Below are 16,404 nucleotides of genomic sequence, written 5' to 3'. Positions count from 1 at the left end.
AAACGGGAAGGGGCGTGGCTCTTGTTCCTCTTCCTCTCCAACCCGGACCAGTTGCCTCGGACTACAATTCCCATCAGCTTCACTTCTCATGGGAGTTGTAGTCCAACGGATAAGCCTTCTTCCTTACGCCCTGCAGAGGTGCTCGAGAGGCGCGGAGGCTCCGCCAGGGGGCGCTCTGGCCCTCGAAAGGCCTGTCCGCGACTTGATCCGCCCCCTTCACCGCGTCTCCGGGGGGAGACGGCGGGGGGAGACGGCGGGGCTGGCGGGGAGCAGCAGCTTGGCGACGGGGGTCTCGTCTTCTTGCCCTTCCTCCTTCCCGGGTAATTCCCCCGAGGAGACGGCGGAGTCCTGCTCAGGCTCCTGGTTGCCCCCGACGCCCCCCGGGCCTCGCTTCTTCTCCTCCTCCTTCTTCCATTTCATCCTCCGGTTCTGGAACCAGATCTTGATGTGCCTTTCGGTCAAGTTCAGCATGACGGCCAGCTCCACCCGGCGCGGCCTGGAGATGTACTTGTTGAAGAGGAACTCCTTCTCCAGCTCCAGCAGCTGCGCCCTGGTGTAGGCTGTCCGGGTCCGCTTGTTCTCCTCCGGTTCCACCACGTAGGAGCCACCTAAGGAAGAACGAGAGTTCAGACATTTTCCGGGATGGGAGAGCGCGGGGTGCATCTTAAGGACTAGAAACCTGAGACCAATCTGGGAAACGCCCAGAGCCTTAGCTGCTGTTTGTTTGTAAGCGTTTGGGGAAGAAAAGAATGCGCTCACACGAGGAGCTGTCTACCGACTGATTCTGGGCACCACATAACTAACCTCGATTGGCCATGAAAAACTAACTAGGGCCAGTATTTGGATAGCATACCACCAGGAAAACCTAAGCGGCAGAATAGACTGGGAAACCGGGAAAAAAAAACCGCTTTTGTAACGTTGCCAAGAAAACTGTATTGAAGATGCATTCATGGAGACATCAGGAGCTAAACTAGACTTAAGAAGATATTTAGCCTTTGGGAGAATCTGAATCTATTAGGGCCACGGGTAGGCAACCTTGGCTCTTTTATGACTCGTGGACTTCAACTCCCAGAATTCCTGAGCCAGCCATGCTGAGGGGAAAGGGAGAGGTTTCCAAGCTGAGCCATGCTGGCTCAGGAATTCTGGGAGTTGAAGTCCCCGAGTCATAAAGAGGCCTAGGCCTAGTCCAGAGGTAGGCAACCTTGGCTCTTTTATGACTCGTGGACTTCAACTCCCAGAATTCCTGAGCCAGCATGGCTAAGCATGGAAACCTCTCTCTTTCCCCTCAGCATGGCTGGCTCAGGAATTCTGGGAGTTGAAGTCCACGAGTCATAAAAGAGCCAAGGTTGCCTACCCCTGTAATTAGGCCATCTAAAATGGCAATCTGTTACAATTAGATTTTGTTTATATCAGAAGAAGGTAACTTGCTCCCTGAATAAAATTCCTTCTTGCTGGATAAAAGTAAGATCCAACTCCCAGTTTCTTGGCATTTTTCTTCAACAGAAAATACCTTGGTATTTGGGGCAGGTGCTTCAATTAACTCTATATCTATTTGTGAGAAACGAATAGAGGGGGAAATTGTTATTTGCTTAAAATGCACCCTCACCCTTCAAAAATGGAATTCTCTGAGCTAGTTGCTGCACAGAACTCCTTTCAAATCAAGAAGATACAAGATACAATGCATTCCCCTCTTGCAAAGAAATGTGGAATTAGGGAGGGCTTCCCTGTATGGTATCAGCAACTATCTCCCTTCCCATCCCACCTTCCCAATTTCAGAGTTTTTTTTTCTGAGAGTGGGAAAGATACACTGGTGATGGTAACCGGTTCTATATTAAATATTTCCTATCTTGGATATCTACGGACATCGTTGACTTTCATCCTGAACTGTTATGCTTTGAAGTGTTCTTGGTCTGAATAGTTTCTGCTTGCCTCTTTATCCTGAAAACACCTCTTCCTCCTTCTCTTTCTCCTCCTCCTCCTCCTCCTCCAATCCCCCCCCCCGCTTTTCTCCTTCCCTTCTTTTCTCTCCATCTCCCACTCATCCACCTTCCCTTCACACCTATTATTCCATCCTCTTCTCCTGCCCTGCCCATTCAGTAGAATTCTCTCCACCTCAGTTTCTTACACCAAAGTCCATTATAACCAAAGTTTTCAAAATATTTCTCATCTAGGATTTCTTGGAGAGTCCTCCTGTTCAAGTAAAGTAACAAGGGATTCCTCCTATTTCAAGTCTTCCCTTGTTCTCCATTTGAGAAGATTAATGGCATTTAGTCTCTAGGCATGTGAAATGGGTGTGTTGTTATAAGCCTGGACAATCTGCATTTGCCTGGTCTCCTGGGTTAATTAATGAAGAAACACAACAAGGATGGGAGGCAGTGAGGTGGTGCTTGCATGATGCCCAGGGTTTAAACACTATGTCATTTTTTCCCCTTGTACAGTTCAATTCAAGTTCATTTTTAATTCAATCTAATTCAAGTTCGTTTCTCTCAGAGACTACCTGGACCAAGTAAGTCCCTGCAGTTTTCCCCGGCAAGATTTTTCAGAAGTGGAAAATCTTCTTCCTAGGACTGAGAGAGACTGACTGGCCCAAGGTTACTCAATTGGCTTTGTGCCTGTGGTGGAACCAGAACTCACAGGCTCCTGGTTTTTAGCTGATGTCTTTAGCTGGCTCTCATGCATGTTATTAAAATATAACGAGAAAAGTGCGTGTTCCTCTTCAAAGAGACAAATTATGTAGCTGCAGTGAAACGCTAGACTAGAGGACATGCCGAGATTCAATCGCCCAGAGCTCACGTTTCTCACGACTCATTACCTTATTTGCTGATCGGAGGCAGCCCATGAAACATTTTTTTTTATAAAAGATTTGTTGTCCTTTCTTATTACACCTGAGATAAAAGCACGCGCTTCACGGTCTCCTTTGGATACAATTTTGACATTGTGCTTAACCTTGGTTTGGAGACCACATTCATATAACCACCTCAGTGACAAACCAGGACTACATTAGTTTATAACAGCTAGCAGCCTTCATACAGCCTTGCGGGAAAAACGAAACCATCTGCTAGCTGTATTTCGGGCTGCCTGTAATCTGGTTTCACCTCAATTGAATAGGAAGAAGCGAAACGAATACAGAGTAAAAGAAACTTCTCTAAACTGAGTAGGATGGGGGAGAGGATATTTATTTTAAGAATTCAAGGACTTCTATCCGGGAAAATCTGCATAGAATTTCTTAGTACAAAGCCAAACGGAACCACAATTATAATTAAAAATGCATTATGCCATTCATGACATCCTTTTGTAATTAAAACCAATTTTTTTCCCCAACTTCGCCCCTTATTTTAACATTTAAAGCCTCTTTCTCCTGAGCCTTTTGGTTCTAACCACCTCTTTATCTCTGCCTTTCTCTGCAAATAAGATGCGCCGTTATTCAATATCCCCCCTGTTGTATTAGGACGGTTACAGAACTTTCCAGTTTGGCACGCATGTATTTGAATGGATTCGACAAGCATCTCAGACTCTTATCGCGCCCCGGAGGCCATCAGATTTATTCTAGCAAAAAGTTTCAGGGTCTTGAATAGCGCGCATTTTTCGCTTTGCGGTTACAATGCGGAGGGGCGCATATCCTAACAAACTATCGCAGGGATTCTCAACCTTGGCAACTTTAAGACTTGTGGACTTCAACTTCCAGAATTCCTCAGCCAGCAAAGCTGGCTGAGGAATTCTGGAAGTTGAAGTCCACAAGTCTTAAAGTTGCCAAGGTTGAGAACCCCTGCTAGTTGGTTGGTTGGCTTTGTAACAACAGATTACAGTACCACGGAGGCAAAAATAATATTTGCCCCCAGAACAACCCACGGGGGGGGGTGTCCACATCTGGACTTTTTTTGCGCCTATTTTCCCCTTTATTTTTTTTTCCTTTGAGGTTTTTTTACCAGACAAAGTCCTGCAAACGAAGGGCAAAGTGAACTTAGAAGTTCTCCTGTCCGCTACGCATCTTTACGTTCGTTCTGCCCCGGAGCAATTCCTGTTGAATTCAATGGGACTTACACCAGAGTGTAGGGCGGCAGCCTTCGGCTCCGGGCTCTTCAGACTGCGTTATCAGCGCCGCGGCGATCGTAAACCAACGGCGTTAACCAAAAATAGATTTTATTTATCGCAACCATAGATTTCCTCCAGTATCACCCCAAAATTTGTCCAGCGTTTAAACGACGACCAATAAACAGGCGCGCAAGGGAACGAAAAAGGGCCGGCGAACCTGACTTTTATCCTCAGCGTGTATCTGATGACTTTTCCAAAGCGCCTGAAGGCAGGACAAGAAGCAACGGATGGAAACTGATCAAGGAGAGAAGCAACCTAGAACTAAGGAGAAACTTCCTGACAGTTAGAACAATTAACCAGTGGAACAACCTGCCTCCAGAAGCAGTGAATGCTCCAACGCTGGAAGTTTTTAAGAAGAGACTGGACGGCCATTTGTCCGAAATGGTATAGGGTTTCCTGCCTGAGCAGGGGGTTGGACTTGATGACCTCCAAGGTCCCTTCCAACTTTAATAATAATAATAATAATAATAATAATAATAATAATAATAATAATAATAATAATAATAATAATAATAAAAAATAGTAAAGCTGAGCAGGGGGTTGGACTAGATGACCTCAAAGGTCCCTTCCAACTTTTTATTATTATTATTATTATTATTATTATTATTATTATTATTATTATTATTATTATTATTATTATTATTATTATTATCATCATCATCATCATCATCATCATCATCATCATCATCATCATCATCATCACCATCATTATTTAGCAAGGAAGACCGGTTGTTCCTATTGAGTGCAAAGAAGGGGGTCGCGGAGGAGGCCTTCTCCGTAGTGGCCTCGCAGTTTGGAGTAGCCTGGCTACTCCCAGGCTTTGCGCCACGGCCCCTTCCCAGGCATCGCTTCCAAACGCAGCGCAGACCCTGCTAGAAGCGATCCCGCCAAAGAGGCTTTTTTTTCCCTCATTGGGCGACTACAACGATGTGAGTGAACGGGCTGTGTAATAGGTACAGATATTGCGAGGCTTGAGTTTAATTAAACCGCTCAGAATAAGGATGAATTACCCGCCATATAAGGATGACTAAACAAAAAGTTGCGATTGCTTCACGCTTTTTCTCAAACGCGACTAGTAACTTGAATTTCTTCTTCACGCTATTTCTCCAGTTCGGCTAGTAACTTGAAACAGTTGCAATTATTCTGGTCCTGACAGACCGCTTGATGCCGCTAGGAATTCACACGCTAGTCTACATTTTAAAGTTTTCCGTCCCATCGGAATAACGGGACGTAAAAATTAAACACTTGTCGGTTTGAATTTAAGCCGCTAAATTTAAAAAGAATTCGATTTTTTTTAAACATGCCATACGCTGACCAAAATATTGTGGAAAACAACCATGTGCCAATAATTCAACATAATATATAAATATAATATTTTTTTTTCAGTCAACAATTTTCAAGAAAATATCTATTGATAATTTATAGGTTTCAAAAACTTTTGAGCATTAGTTGGGATATTTATGCTGGAACAAATTTACAGCCTATAAACAAAGCTTATTCATAAAATTAGAGGTCCGACACATTTTCTTTTAAAACATTATCCTACGGTAGAGCTCTCATTTACATAAGTGAATTCAAGAGTAGGAATTTTTAGAAAACATTTTCTTATAAAGATGTTAAAATCGTCCCAATACATGATATAGTCCAGTGCAAGAAAAACGCACATATTCTTCCATCATCAAATTAAATATGAACTGATTGTCAACTTAGCGTTGCACGTACAATTGAGGCAGAAAGATTAACAGAATTTGAGGAAGTAAATTGATGGACAAATTATTGGTCATAAAACAGTAAGATTGTGCACCAAAATATTGGGGTTTGCTTGTTTACTAAATTTCTATCCCACCTTTCATTCGTAAACTTGGGGAGGCTTACAAAGAGTTCTCTCCTCCTATTTTCACCCACAACAATCACACTACAAGGAAGGTTGGATTGAAAGAATAGGATTGACCAAAGTGATCCCACAAATTTCTGTTCTCCAGTATAAGGGAAGCTCCAGGTCTTTCAGATTATAATCTAACAACTGAACTGACTCGCCCACATTGTCTCTCCTTGAGATGAATTAACTTCTCATAAAAGCAGAGTTGAATGTTTTTAAGTGCAAATTAGTGGCTGGTTAGTTACTGGAATGGTCGTATATTTGTGGCAATGGAAGATATAACCCCTCATTTGTAATTTACTGCTTCCTAAATACTGGGAATACTGATATAAATACACTGTAACCTTGATTAATATGGAGAGATAAAACAGGCTGCCCCTTATGTGCTTGTCCAGATCCACCACCTTTAAAACCGCACGAAGCATTTGATTTGGATAGGACAGGAATTCTACTTCATGACAAAATGCCTCTGCTACCTGGAAAATGATTCAGCACCAAGCTAGCCTGACCTTGCTGGACTAAATTGGTGCCAACTTTTTAAATATATCTTTATTAAATTTCAGAGTCAAACATTAAAATACAAACTAACATAGAAGGAAAAAGAGAAGGGAAATAATAAAAAGAAAGAAAGTGACGAAAATATAGAGCAAGCATATTATGTACGCTGACTTAGGTCAGATGCTGCATGGAAAACACTTCATTAATATTCTGAGATTCTGTGCCTGACCAACACTGGGTTGTAAATTGGAAGTGATTTTAAAAATCACTTTTTGCAAAACGTAATTGAACAGACTGACCTTTGGATATTTTAAAATAAATTACAAAATTGTTTAAAATCCTGTTAATCAAGGTTTATTTGCCAAATTTGCAGCACCTCCCTAGCGTGTTTTATATATATATATATATATTAGTTTATTTCAGTGACTCTTTTGCTTCATCTTGCTCCTGTCTAGTCTTCTGAGACTAGTCTGTCATTTTTACTTCCTAGGACTGACTTTCAGAATCTGGTGTCCTTCAGATATTTTGCAGCATAACTCCCATTAGTCCGTAAGGCAACAAACTCAGAAAGAATGGCCAATGTAGCTGTAAATACCTGAAAAGCAGGCAGCTGGGAAAGACTCCCTCAGTGGCTGGCAGACCCTTTGCCACCACAGTTCAGTAACAGATTTTGCTTAGGCAAATACAGTAGGTTTGTCACTCAACATTGCAGCACTAACAAACTAATTATCTAACATTTTGGAAGGAAACAAATCCCTATGAATTCAGAAAGTAGTTAATTAAAGCTGAAGTCCTAGATACAGTTTACTTTGGGTAAGCCTCTGAACAGGCACCCTTTTTGTAAATGGGATTCAAGAATGAACAGGATTTATTAAAGCTTCAACCCTTAATTGAATGCTGTCTGGGGAATTCTGGGAATGACAGTCCACACCAATGACAGCTGCCAAGTTTGAAAAACACTGCTCTACATTAATTCTCATCTTGGGAAGCAGGGATGATATCTTCTTTTGTAAACTTCACTGATTAGCTAATAATGCAAGTCATATTTCCCTGAAATGTTCATTGGTAAATGTCAGCGTTGGTTTTCTTGCAGCTCCCGTACCTGCCTGTTTTCAATTTGCAACTTTTTATTGCAGTTTTTTAAATGATAGTTTAATGAAAGCTTCAGTACAATAGTTTTAACTATTGTAAATATTCTCAAGTAATAGTGATGCATGCACATATGCACCTATACCCATAAACATATTATTAAGAGGATTTGGTCACCAGTCATGCATCCTGTACAGTACATAGATTTTGGCTTTAAAAAGATATATCGATTCTTTGCATGAATTGTTAATTGACTGCTTCAATTTCCCCCCCCCCCCAAAAAAAAACCCAGGAAGGAACATTTATTTATTTAAGAGTTGGCCTGGATTGCACCCTACATTTTGGATCTTGTAGGTGGTCACTCACACCCTGAACACCTCACAATTGGATGGCTGCAATGCACTCTACATGGGACTGCCCTTGAAGACTATCTGGAAGCTATGGCTGACATAATGTAGTGAATAAGCAATAATGGGTACTTTTCATCATACCCATGTGTCACTACTGCCATTTGGCTTCTGGATGCAATTCAAGGTGCTGATCGTTACCTTTAAAATTCTTCATGTCATGCAACCCAGTTATCTGCCTTTATTACTACCTATATGGGTACCTTTAGGCAGAGTGGGTGCACTCCTGCTCTCTTCTATTAAATACTGCAATCTCACTGTTCTATTAAATACTGCCTTCTCACTGTGTGTGTGTCTCTCCATCCTCTGGACCAGCTTCCCTCCAGAGATACAGATGGTACCCTTTTTCTAGGATTCTGAAAAACCCTTAAATCCTGGCTTTGGTCTCAGACCTGGGCTTATGTGTTGGAGGGATGTGTGTGTTTGTGCCTGCGTACAGGTGCAGGATGCTTTTTGTTATTATGTTTTTATTTTTAGTTATTAATTATTATATTTAATCCAGCTTTTGTTTCATTTTGTTTATGTTTTTAATTATTTAAACTAGCAATATATTTTGTAAGCCACACGGAGTCTATTGGAGTGAGCAACTGTATCAGATCTAAATTATTGTTTTAATTGTTTTGTTTCCAGATTCATGAAATGAGAAGCTAACCTGTGAAACAAATACCCAGAACAATTTAAAACACACCACCCTGCGTTTGCCTAGTTTACATGAAAATGCTTTTGAAATTCTTTCAAAAATTTAAGACTAATTAGTTTTTATTTCCTCTTGTCCCACATTAGCTATATGCAAATACTCCAAAGGTATTTTGAGTATTTAGCCAATATCTCATAGCTAACATTTTTAGAGGAGAAATGTCATGGGGGGGGGGGGGAGAAACAATTTGGATCCAAAAGCATCATCAAATATAATAACTTCAATTTTGCTTCTTTCAGAATAAACCTGACATGACTTTGGAATCCCCCATTATACCATTGCGTGTTGGAAAAATAAAGAGGGAGGAAATTAAAAACTCTTTATTATATGGACTGTAGCTTGGAATCTGGTTGAGCGAAACTTGAGCTTAGGAGCTCATTTAATGAAGTTACTTAAATCGTGGCCCTTAGACAGAAGGGCAGGAGATATAAAAGCATGCATTTCTCTCAAATCAAGCCTCAGTAAGGAGAATCAATTAGCAAGAAATTAGATTTTAAAGTGTTGTTGTTTTAAACCTTTACGTTGTTTCTGACTCTTGGTGACTTTATAGGCAAATGCTCTCCAAATGCAGCTTCTTTCAATTGTTGTATGTTCAACTTTGCATCAGATTTGATATTATCAAGTCAGCAAGTTCTTTGCTAGCCCCTTCCTCTTTGTCCACTAACCATTCCTAGCACCATTGCCTTCTCCGATAAATTTGAAGGCATCGCATGGCCAACGTAGTCTTATTTAGGCAGATTTTAAAATATAGTGGCTAAAATGAGGTGATTAAGGCACCGTTGACAGACTGCACGCATTAGGCACCATCCAGTGAAAATAATCCAGCTCAGATTCAATGAAATGAACGGGAAGCTAGCAAGAATGCTCTGATTCGGCTCTCATTCCTTTCAATGGGGTTTGTCCCCAGCAATGTTTTAAGCTTTAATTGTCTTTAATAAGTTGTTTTAGAATAAAACTCCAGTATAAACCTTCATCCACACGGATGCAAAATTGAATACTCTTGAGAGAGCGGGGAGAATTATTTCTGAATAAGGCAAATGAAAATGTCTCACAGATTTCGAGGGGAAAAATTGCCAGAAAAATGTTCCAGTGGGGGAAAAGGAGATTTGACGAAGCCAAAGGGGAAATATAAAACAAATACGTCCCATACGTCCCAGAGAGAAACTGTCCCACCACACAGCATCATGAACGTTCAACTCAGGTGGAAAACTTTGAGAGAGACCCAAATAGACGGATGGACATTCATTTGTCCCGCAGTTTTGAAGGATCTAAAAACTTTTCTTTCAGGAGGAAAAAATGTTGTTGGTTAAATTTCAATGGTACTGGCTTCAGGCACTGGAAAATGCATGCACTTCTCTGATTCTAAATCATCTAACTCTCTTATTTTAATTTTTTCTACATTTTTCTTCCTTGCTGCTGCAGATCAAGCTTTCTAGTCTACTTATAAATAAAGATCCATTGAAATCAGTAGAACGCAATCTTGGAAGGACAGTGAACTGCAATCAGAGACTCAGTGGGATTTTTTACAATGGGACTTACTTTTGTGTAGCTATACCTAGTTGCAAACTACCGCTATTCAAAAAGAAATTATATTAATTATATTTTGAAATTACGGATTATGTTCTGTTTACTAGGAATTTATTTCTAGTTAACCACCCTTAGTACATTATCTCTTACAGTAAATCCAACTATGTAGGAAATTTAACGCATCTCGCAAAATCCTCTTCAGTCCACAAATTATTTTTTTAAAGTTATGTTATGTATAGTTTATTGCATTTCAGTTTATGTATTTAAAAATAACATCACTGTTCATATAAAACACATGTTGTACGAATTAAAACTATATAAACAGGCCCACATACACACTTACATTTACTCTATTTGTTATTTTCCAATATTTTTGCTTTTTAAGGAAACAGCATTTTCCCCCCTCACTGAGACCTTATGCACCGGAGACAAATTCCTTGTATGTCCAATCACACTTGGCCAATAAAGAACTATTCTTATTATATTCTTATTCTTATTCTTATTCTTATTCTATCCCTATCCCTATCCCTATTCCTATTCCTATTCCTATTCCTATTCCTATTCCTATTCTATTCTATTCTATTCTATTCTGTTCTATTCTATTCTATCCTATTCCTATTCCTTATTCTATTCCTATTCTATTCTATTCTATTCTATCCCTATTCTATTCTATTCTATTCTATTCTATTCTATTCTATTCTATTCTATTCTATTCTATCCTATCCCTATCCCTATCCCTATCCCTATCCCTATCCCTATCCCTATCCCTATCCCTATCCCATTCTATTCTATTCTATTCCTATCCCTATCCCTATCCCTATCCCTATCCCTATCCCTATTCCTTATCCTATCCTATCCTATCCTATCCTATCCTATCCTATTCCTATTCCTATTCCTATTCCTATTCCTATTCCTATTCCATTCCATTCCATTCTATTCTATTCTATTCTATTCTATTCTATTCTATTCTATTCTATTCTATTCTATTCTATTCTATTCGGGTTCCTAACTGAACTGGCCACAGGCGAGAGTAAGTCTGCCCGAACGGTTTCTCCCAGCTAAGAAAACGCAGGCGTCCCCCTCCCCGCCCCTGTGTCTCCTATCTGTTCTTACAAAGCCCTTAATGCAATATTTGCCCAAAGGCGTGACCCGCTGAGCGCAGGGCGCGATAACATTGTGCAGCCGGAGACCGAGCCGCTCTTCCCCCAACTGCCCTTCCTGGCGTTTGGCTCAGTCTCCCCGGATCGGAAAGGCCAGGCAACTCCCCCGGCTGCCCAGGAGGCGAGGCCCTGGCAGCCCAAACAGCCCCGGGTCTCGCTTGCGCTGTTCTCGGGGCCAACGCTCAGGCCGGGTCAGGCCGGTTCCGCCGGCCAGCAGCAGCGGTTCTCGGCCGCGTTGGAAGAGTCCGGTTCCGTCCGGAGAACCGAAAGGGGACGGTGGAAGAAAGGGTTTGCCGCTCGCCTCCAGCGCCGAGGGGAGAGAAAAGGCTTGGCCGTCTGTTAGCCCCCAAGGCAGATGTTCCAGATGTTGACGCTCCAGGCCTCTGGGTCTTAATTCCAAAAGAAGCTGAGCGGTTTATTTGGAGGTCGGTCACACTGGGAAGGGGGGACTGAGGTCCACGAAAGCGTGTGATGCTTTGCAGTGTGTGCGACAACCGCCTTTCCGGTGCCACGAGTGTTTCTGAAGACAAAAAGTACCGTTGCTGTCTCTGCTGGGGGCTTCTCGGGTGGACGCAAGGACCTTCGTTAGCTCAGCAGCTCTGCTTTGGATGATGGTTGGGTTTCCTGGTGGATCCCACGAGGCCTTCTTAAAAGCAACCGACGCCCCGTGTAACGGCGCATTCCCACGGTACTTTTCGCTGAACTTTAAATAAACTGCAATCCAGTTGAATTATTAGGAAGGAGAAGCCTTGGAGGACATCATAGGATTAATCGCAACAGTGTGTTGTTTTGTTTCATTTTGAGGACATTTCTTCCATGAATGCAAGTTTAAAAAGTTCAGGTCAATGCCACTTTCAGAACTTTTTATGAAAAACCCAAAACTGCAAGCTGCCAGCTTCTTAAAATAAATCCAGGGATTTCCACTGGGTATATATGGGTCCATTCCTAGATGGATGTGTTGGAGAATAAGATGCCAAGGCCTTGACAGAACTTCTGATCCTATCAGTGCTGATTCTAATCCAATTCTGGTTAAATAGACATTAATAACTGATGCTTCAGTAGGCATAAAAATCCTTATTAGCCTCCAAACCGCTCAGTCCAAAGTAGAAGACTGGCATCTGTGTTCAAAGAAGGGCCAGTTAGAGCTTCTCATTTGTCCTTTTCTGAAATCTTACCAGAGTATACAATGTGTGTTTGCACATGAAATTTCATGGATCCTGATGAAACTTCTTTTATTATTTCTCACTGAATGCAGACACGTGTATATGTACGTTTTTTAGAAAAGCCGAGACATGTCATTGTAATTTTCATGCAAATACATTTGGAATCAGCGCTCAACGTTTCTTCTAAGCATAGATGCACAGGCCGTCTTATCTGTCTGCTATAGTTCTACAACTATAATTGCAGCAGGATTCAATGGTAAATTGCTGCCTGCAGCTTTGCCACTTTGCACGACACTGAATTTGCCCCTAAAAGATATAGACGGGGTCTTTACCCATTAACACAAAACAAGGGAAATGCACTAGGTTTACAATCCAGACTCTTTTGTCAACAGTGCAAACTTTTAATATTTGCAATGTCAGCTCCATGGTATTTAAGAGGGTTATTCCTTGGCAAACACGTGAAGGACTCTTAATCAGTCTGCCCGATTTCTGTGTCAGTCTTCACAAAATCCAGGCTCGACCTTCATTAGTTTCAGGTAAAATCAATACAGAGTCTCTTTCCAAAGCAACCTTCATGTGTTGGTCATAACGGCAGCCCTGAGAAGATCTTGGCTTGGAGCAGCAGCTCAGTCTGATCTTCTGCAGAGGTAAGGAACAGAGTTCTACTAAGCTCTCTTCTCCAGACTGGAGCAAGAGTCAATTCTGCTGAAGTAGCTTTTTAGTAAGTTGCAATCCAAAGCCAGCCTTCCTATTTGTCCCTCATTTCTGCTGCAAAAGTGGATCCCTCAGCATTGTCCTTCCCCCCCCCCCCCACAGGTAGCAAATTTGATTCACATTTTCGGACAGCAAAAACTACACGAGAAAACCTCATCGTTTTCTTTCCCCACCGTCCGTGTGTTTTTTATCAGCACAATCAATTAAAGCAAATTCCTTGGAGTCATTGACAGCTAAAAACCATTCTGATTCTTGGAATTGAATACACTGATTCACTGTTTTTTTTTTAAAAAAAACTGCAAACCATTCCATGATTCCGTTGTTTTAAAATTAAAATATAGCGTCATGAATATCACACCCAGCACTCTTAAAGACAGAGCTTAAAACTGAATTTCCCCACGCTGAAAAATTTAATATTTCCAAGTCTATGTAATTAACATGTAATCCTTTCAAAGAGGTACAGTACTTTAAAAAAACAGGAGAATAACATATGGTATATTCTTATATTCCTTTTCTTTTTTAAAAAAATTAAAACGTGTGAGCAAGTGCCCAGGTACAGAGCAAATATTTTACAGAACTATTTTAAAGTCATATCCCCCAATGAATTGCAAATAAAAAGGACTGGAGCAGGTCTCCACAAACTTCAATCAAAGACTCCTTTACAGATGCATCCCAAACAAGTGTGATATGAAAACAAATATAGACCAAGAGCAAATTTAATATGAGAGTCAACTCCAGGCTTCTAATGCAAACTCAACAGTTCATTAGGAATCTCCTTCACTATACTATTACTTATATATAATATAATATAATATATTATAATAAGTTAATATTAATATATTAATATAATATAATAAGTTATAATCTTGCCAGCCTAGTTTATTCCTTCCAAAGTCTTAATTCACATTGCAGTAAATGAACATTCCGGACATTCACAAGATATTTTTAAAGGATTTACAAATAAATATGTGAACTACACTTCCCTTCATCAGATGCCACTGAGGGTGAACTGCGGGGCCCCACAAAACCTATGCCATAATAAACACGCCAGTGTATGAAATGACAGATCTGATTCCTTATTTATTAATTGGGCTCCTATGGTGCTTTGTAGGACTAAACATATCCAAGAAAGTAAGGCTTAATGTGGTCCAGTCTTTTTCCAAAAGCCTTTATTCTGGAAAGACGTCACCGTGGGCTGTTGGAGTTTAGGATTCCACTTATCTTAAACGTGGATACTCAAAAATAAGTGTCACTGTGTTTATTCAGGCTGATATTTCTGCAGCAGTGATAATTAAGATTGCAGGATTTCCCTCCTCTCTTTCTAATTGCATCAGAGAAGAGAAAGGTGCTGCCATTTTGATAAATGCCCGGATAAAACTTTTGAGAGACAAAATGGATAATAGTGGTAACAATGACAGTGAGGATGATGGTGGTGCACATTCTCTGCTTTCAATAGCTCCCTGCAAAAAAAACCAGACTGTTCTCTGTGTAAAGTGTCTTCTCAGTTTCAACCAGGAAATAGAAAGGCCTCATTCTGTGAAGCAGGACAGGCCGAAATTGGGGTACAACAGAGCACAGCCCCTCTGCAGGAACCATACAGCAGGTTGAGTTTACCATAATGTGAAAGAAGAGAATTTACTAAGGCAAAGTGTGCAATTTTTACCAGGATGAGTGATGACACCCTTAACTCCGGAGTGGCCTGCAGAGTAGTGAATGGACGCAGAACAAAAACTCCATTATGTTTCTTGCATTAAAACCGCGCTACTGTACAATCAAAACAATTACTCCCTGGTCATGAATTTCACTGTTTCTCTTTTCATTCACACTGAAAGATACACAAGTTCTTTGGAAGTACACTCAAGGTTTTCTGTGTGCAAAGGGCTGTGTGGCTTTCGAGTGGTGCACCTCTAAATGAATCCTCAAACTTTCATTTAGTTAGAGACTAAGGCTACTTAACAGGGCACTGCTTTAACATTTGAAAGCATGGCAGAGAGCTTTGAAAACAACTACACGACCTTATTTATTTTAGTCTGTTGGCATTCAATGTTTTTGATTTGATAATCTCTAGAAAGTCAATCATTGTTTTATTACATTTCTAGAACATTCCCCTGTTTCAATGCATGCTATTTTAAGTGGCCTAGGGATAGGATTTACTCCTGAGTAAACAAAAAGATTTATTGCAGGGCAAATCACACAAAGAAAAATACAATATTGTATTGTGTTACTTTCTATATATGGTAGCCTCAATGAATTTAGAGGAAGTTTCTTTTGATCATATTAGCTACGGGGCCAACCTTCTATATACGTTGTAGCAAAACTCAGTTTCTACAACCACTTTGTCTGGGAATGATGGAAATTGTATTTCAACTCCTATGAGAGTTCCAGGACCCTGGATAGGAACTCAAGTGCTCTACATTCAGGCACCATTCATTAAATTTCGGTGGCATTCTGACCCATTCACTCCTGGCTTCAGTTTGGGCAATTATCAAGAGCTCATCGGAATCCTTTCAGGATTAACAGGCACAAGAACATACCGTATTTACACCACAGCCTTACACTTAAGTGACATTTACCCATAATTTATTCAACCCATTTTCCCAGCTTTGCACATCACACTAAACTATAAACTAAGACTGGCTTTGCAGAGACACTTTAACGTTAAGTTAAAGCATGGCTGGATTTATGTTTGTTTTTTTTAAAATGGTGATTCACCAACTCCATCCAACGAGAAAGCCCTCTTTTTTGATTGGCCAGCTTTTTTGAACTGGGCGCTCTCCGGATATGCTGGACTACAATCGTTTTTCTCCTCAAACCAGCCGCCGCCGAGGCACTGACTGGGGATGATGGAAATTGTAGTCCAAAGCTATCCGAAGGAGGCTCCGGGTTGGAGACGGCTAAGGGCTGGTCCCCTTGCAAAAGGCAAGGGAGAGGGACGGAGGAGAGGCGTTCTTCTTCGGCCCCGGGCAGAAAGAAGAGGAAGGCGCCTTACCCGTGCCAGCCCACTGTCCCTTCCACGCGTGAGACTTGGTCGACTTCATCCAAGGGAAGGGCAGCGGCGCTCTGGGCTGCTCCAGCACCCCGGCCTCGGTCCCTTCTCCGAAGGGAAGGGTCTCCTGCGGCGGTAGAGAGAGCTGAGCGGGATGGTGGGGGGGAAGGGGGTGGAGGTGCGGAATGCCCG

At 41.3% G+C, this 16,404-nt stretch overlaps 1 protein-coding gene across 1 annotated transcript in view; it reads right to left on the bottom strand.

The window, feature by feature from the left end:
- Positions 1-216: 216 nt before the first annotated feature.
- Positions 217-16,404, bottom strand: part of PDX1 (pancreatic and duodenal homeobox 1) — a 22,276-nt gene continuing 6,088 nt past the window's right edge. The window contains exons 2-3 of the mRNA XM_029284072.1: positions 16,216-16,357; positions 217-608 (exon numbers count right to left, since the gene is read on the bottom strand). Of these exons, the coding sequence (XP_029139905.1) occupies positions 217-608; positions 16,216-16,357 (534 nt within the window). The remainder of the gene's footprint in view (positions 609-16,215; positions 16,358-16,404) is intronic.

The sequence above is a fragment of the Protobothrops mucrosquamatus genome, unplaced genomic scaffold (assembly GCF_001527695.2).
Source record: "Protobothrops mucrosquamatus isolate PMUCROS unplaced genomic scaffold, P.Mucros_1.0 scaffold358, whole genome shotgun sequence".
Lineage (NCBI taxonomy): Eukaryota > Metazoa > Chordata > Lepidosauria > Squamata > Viperidae > Protobothrops > Protobothrops mucrosquamatus.
The sequence above is the reverse complement of the archived record's forward strand: the minus strand, read 5'-3'. Positions and strand labels throughout refer to the sequence as shown.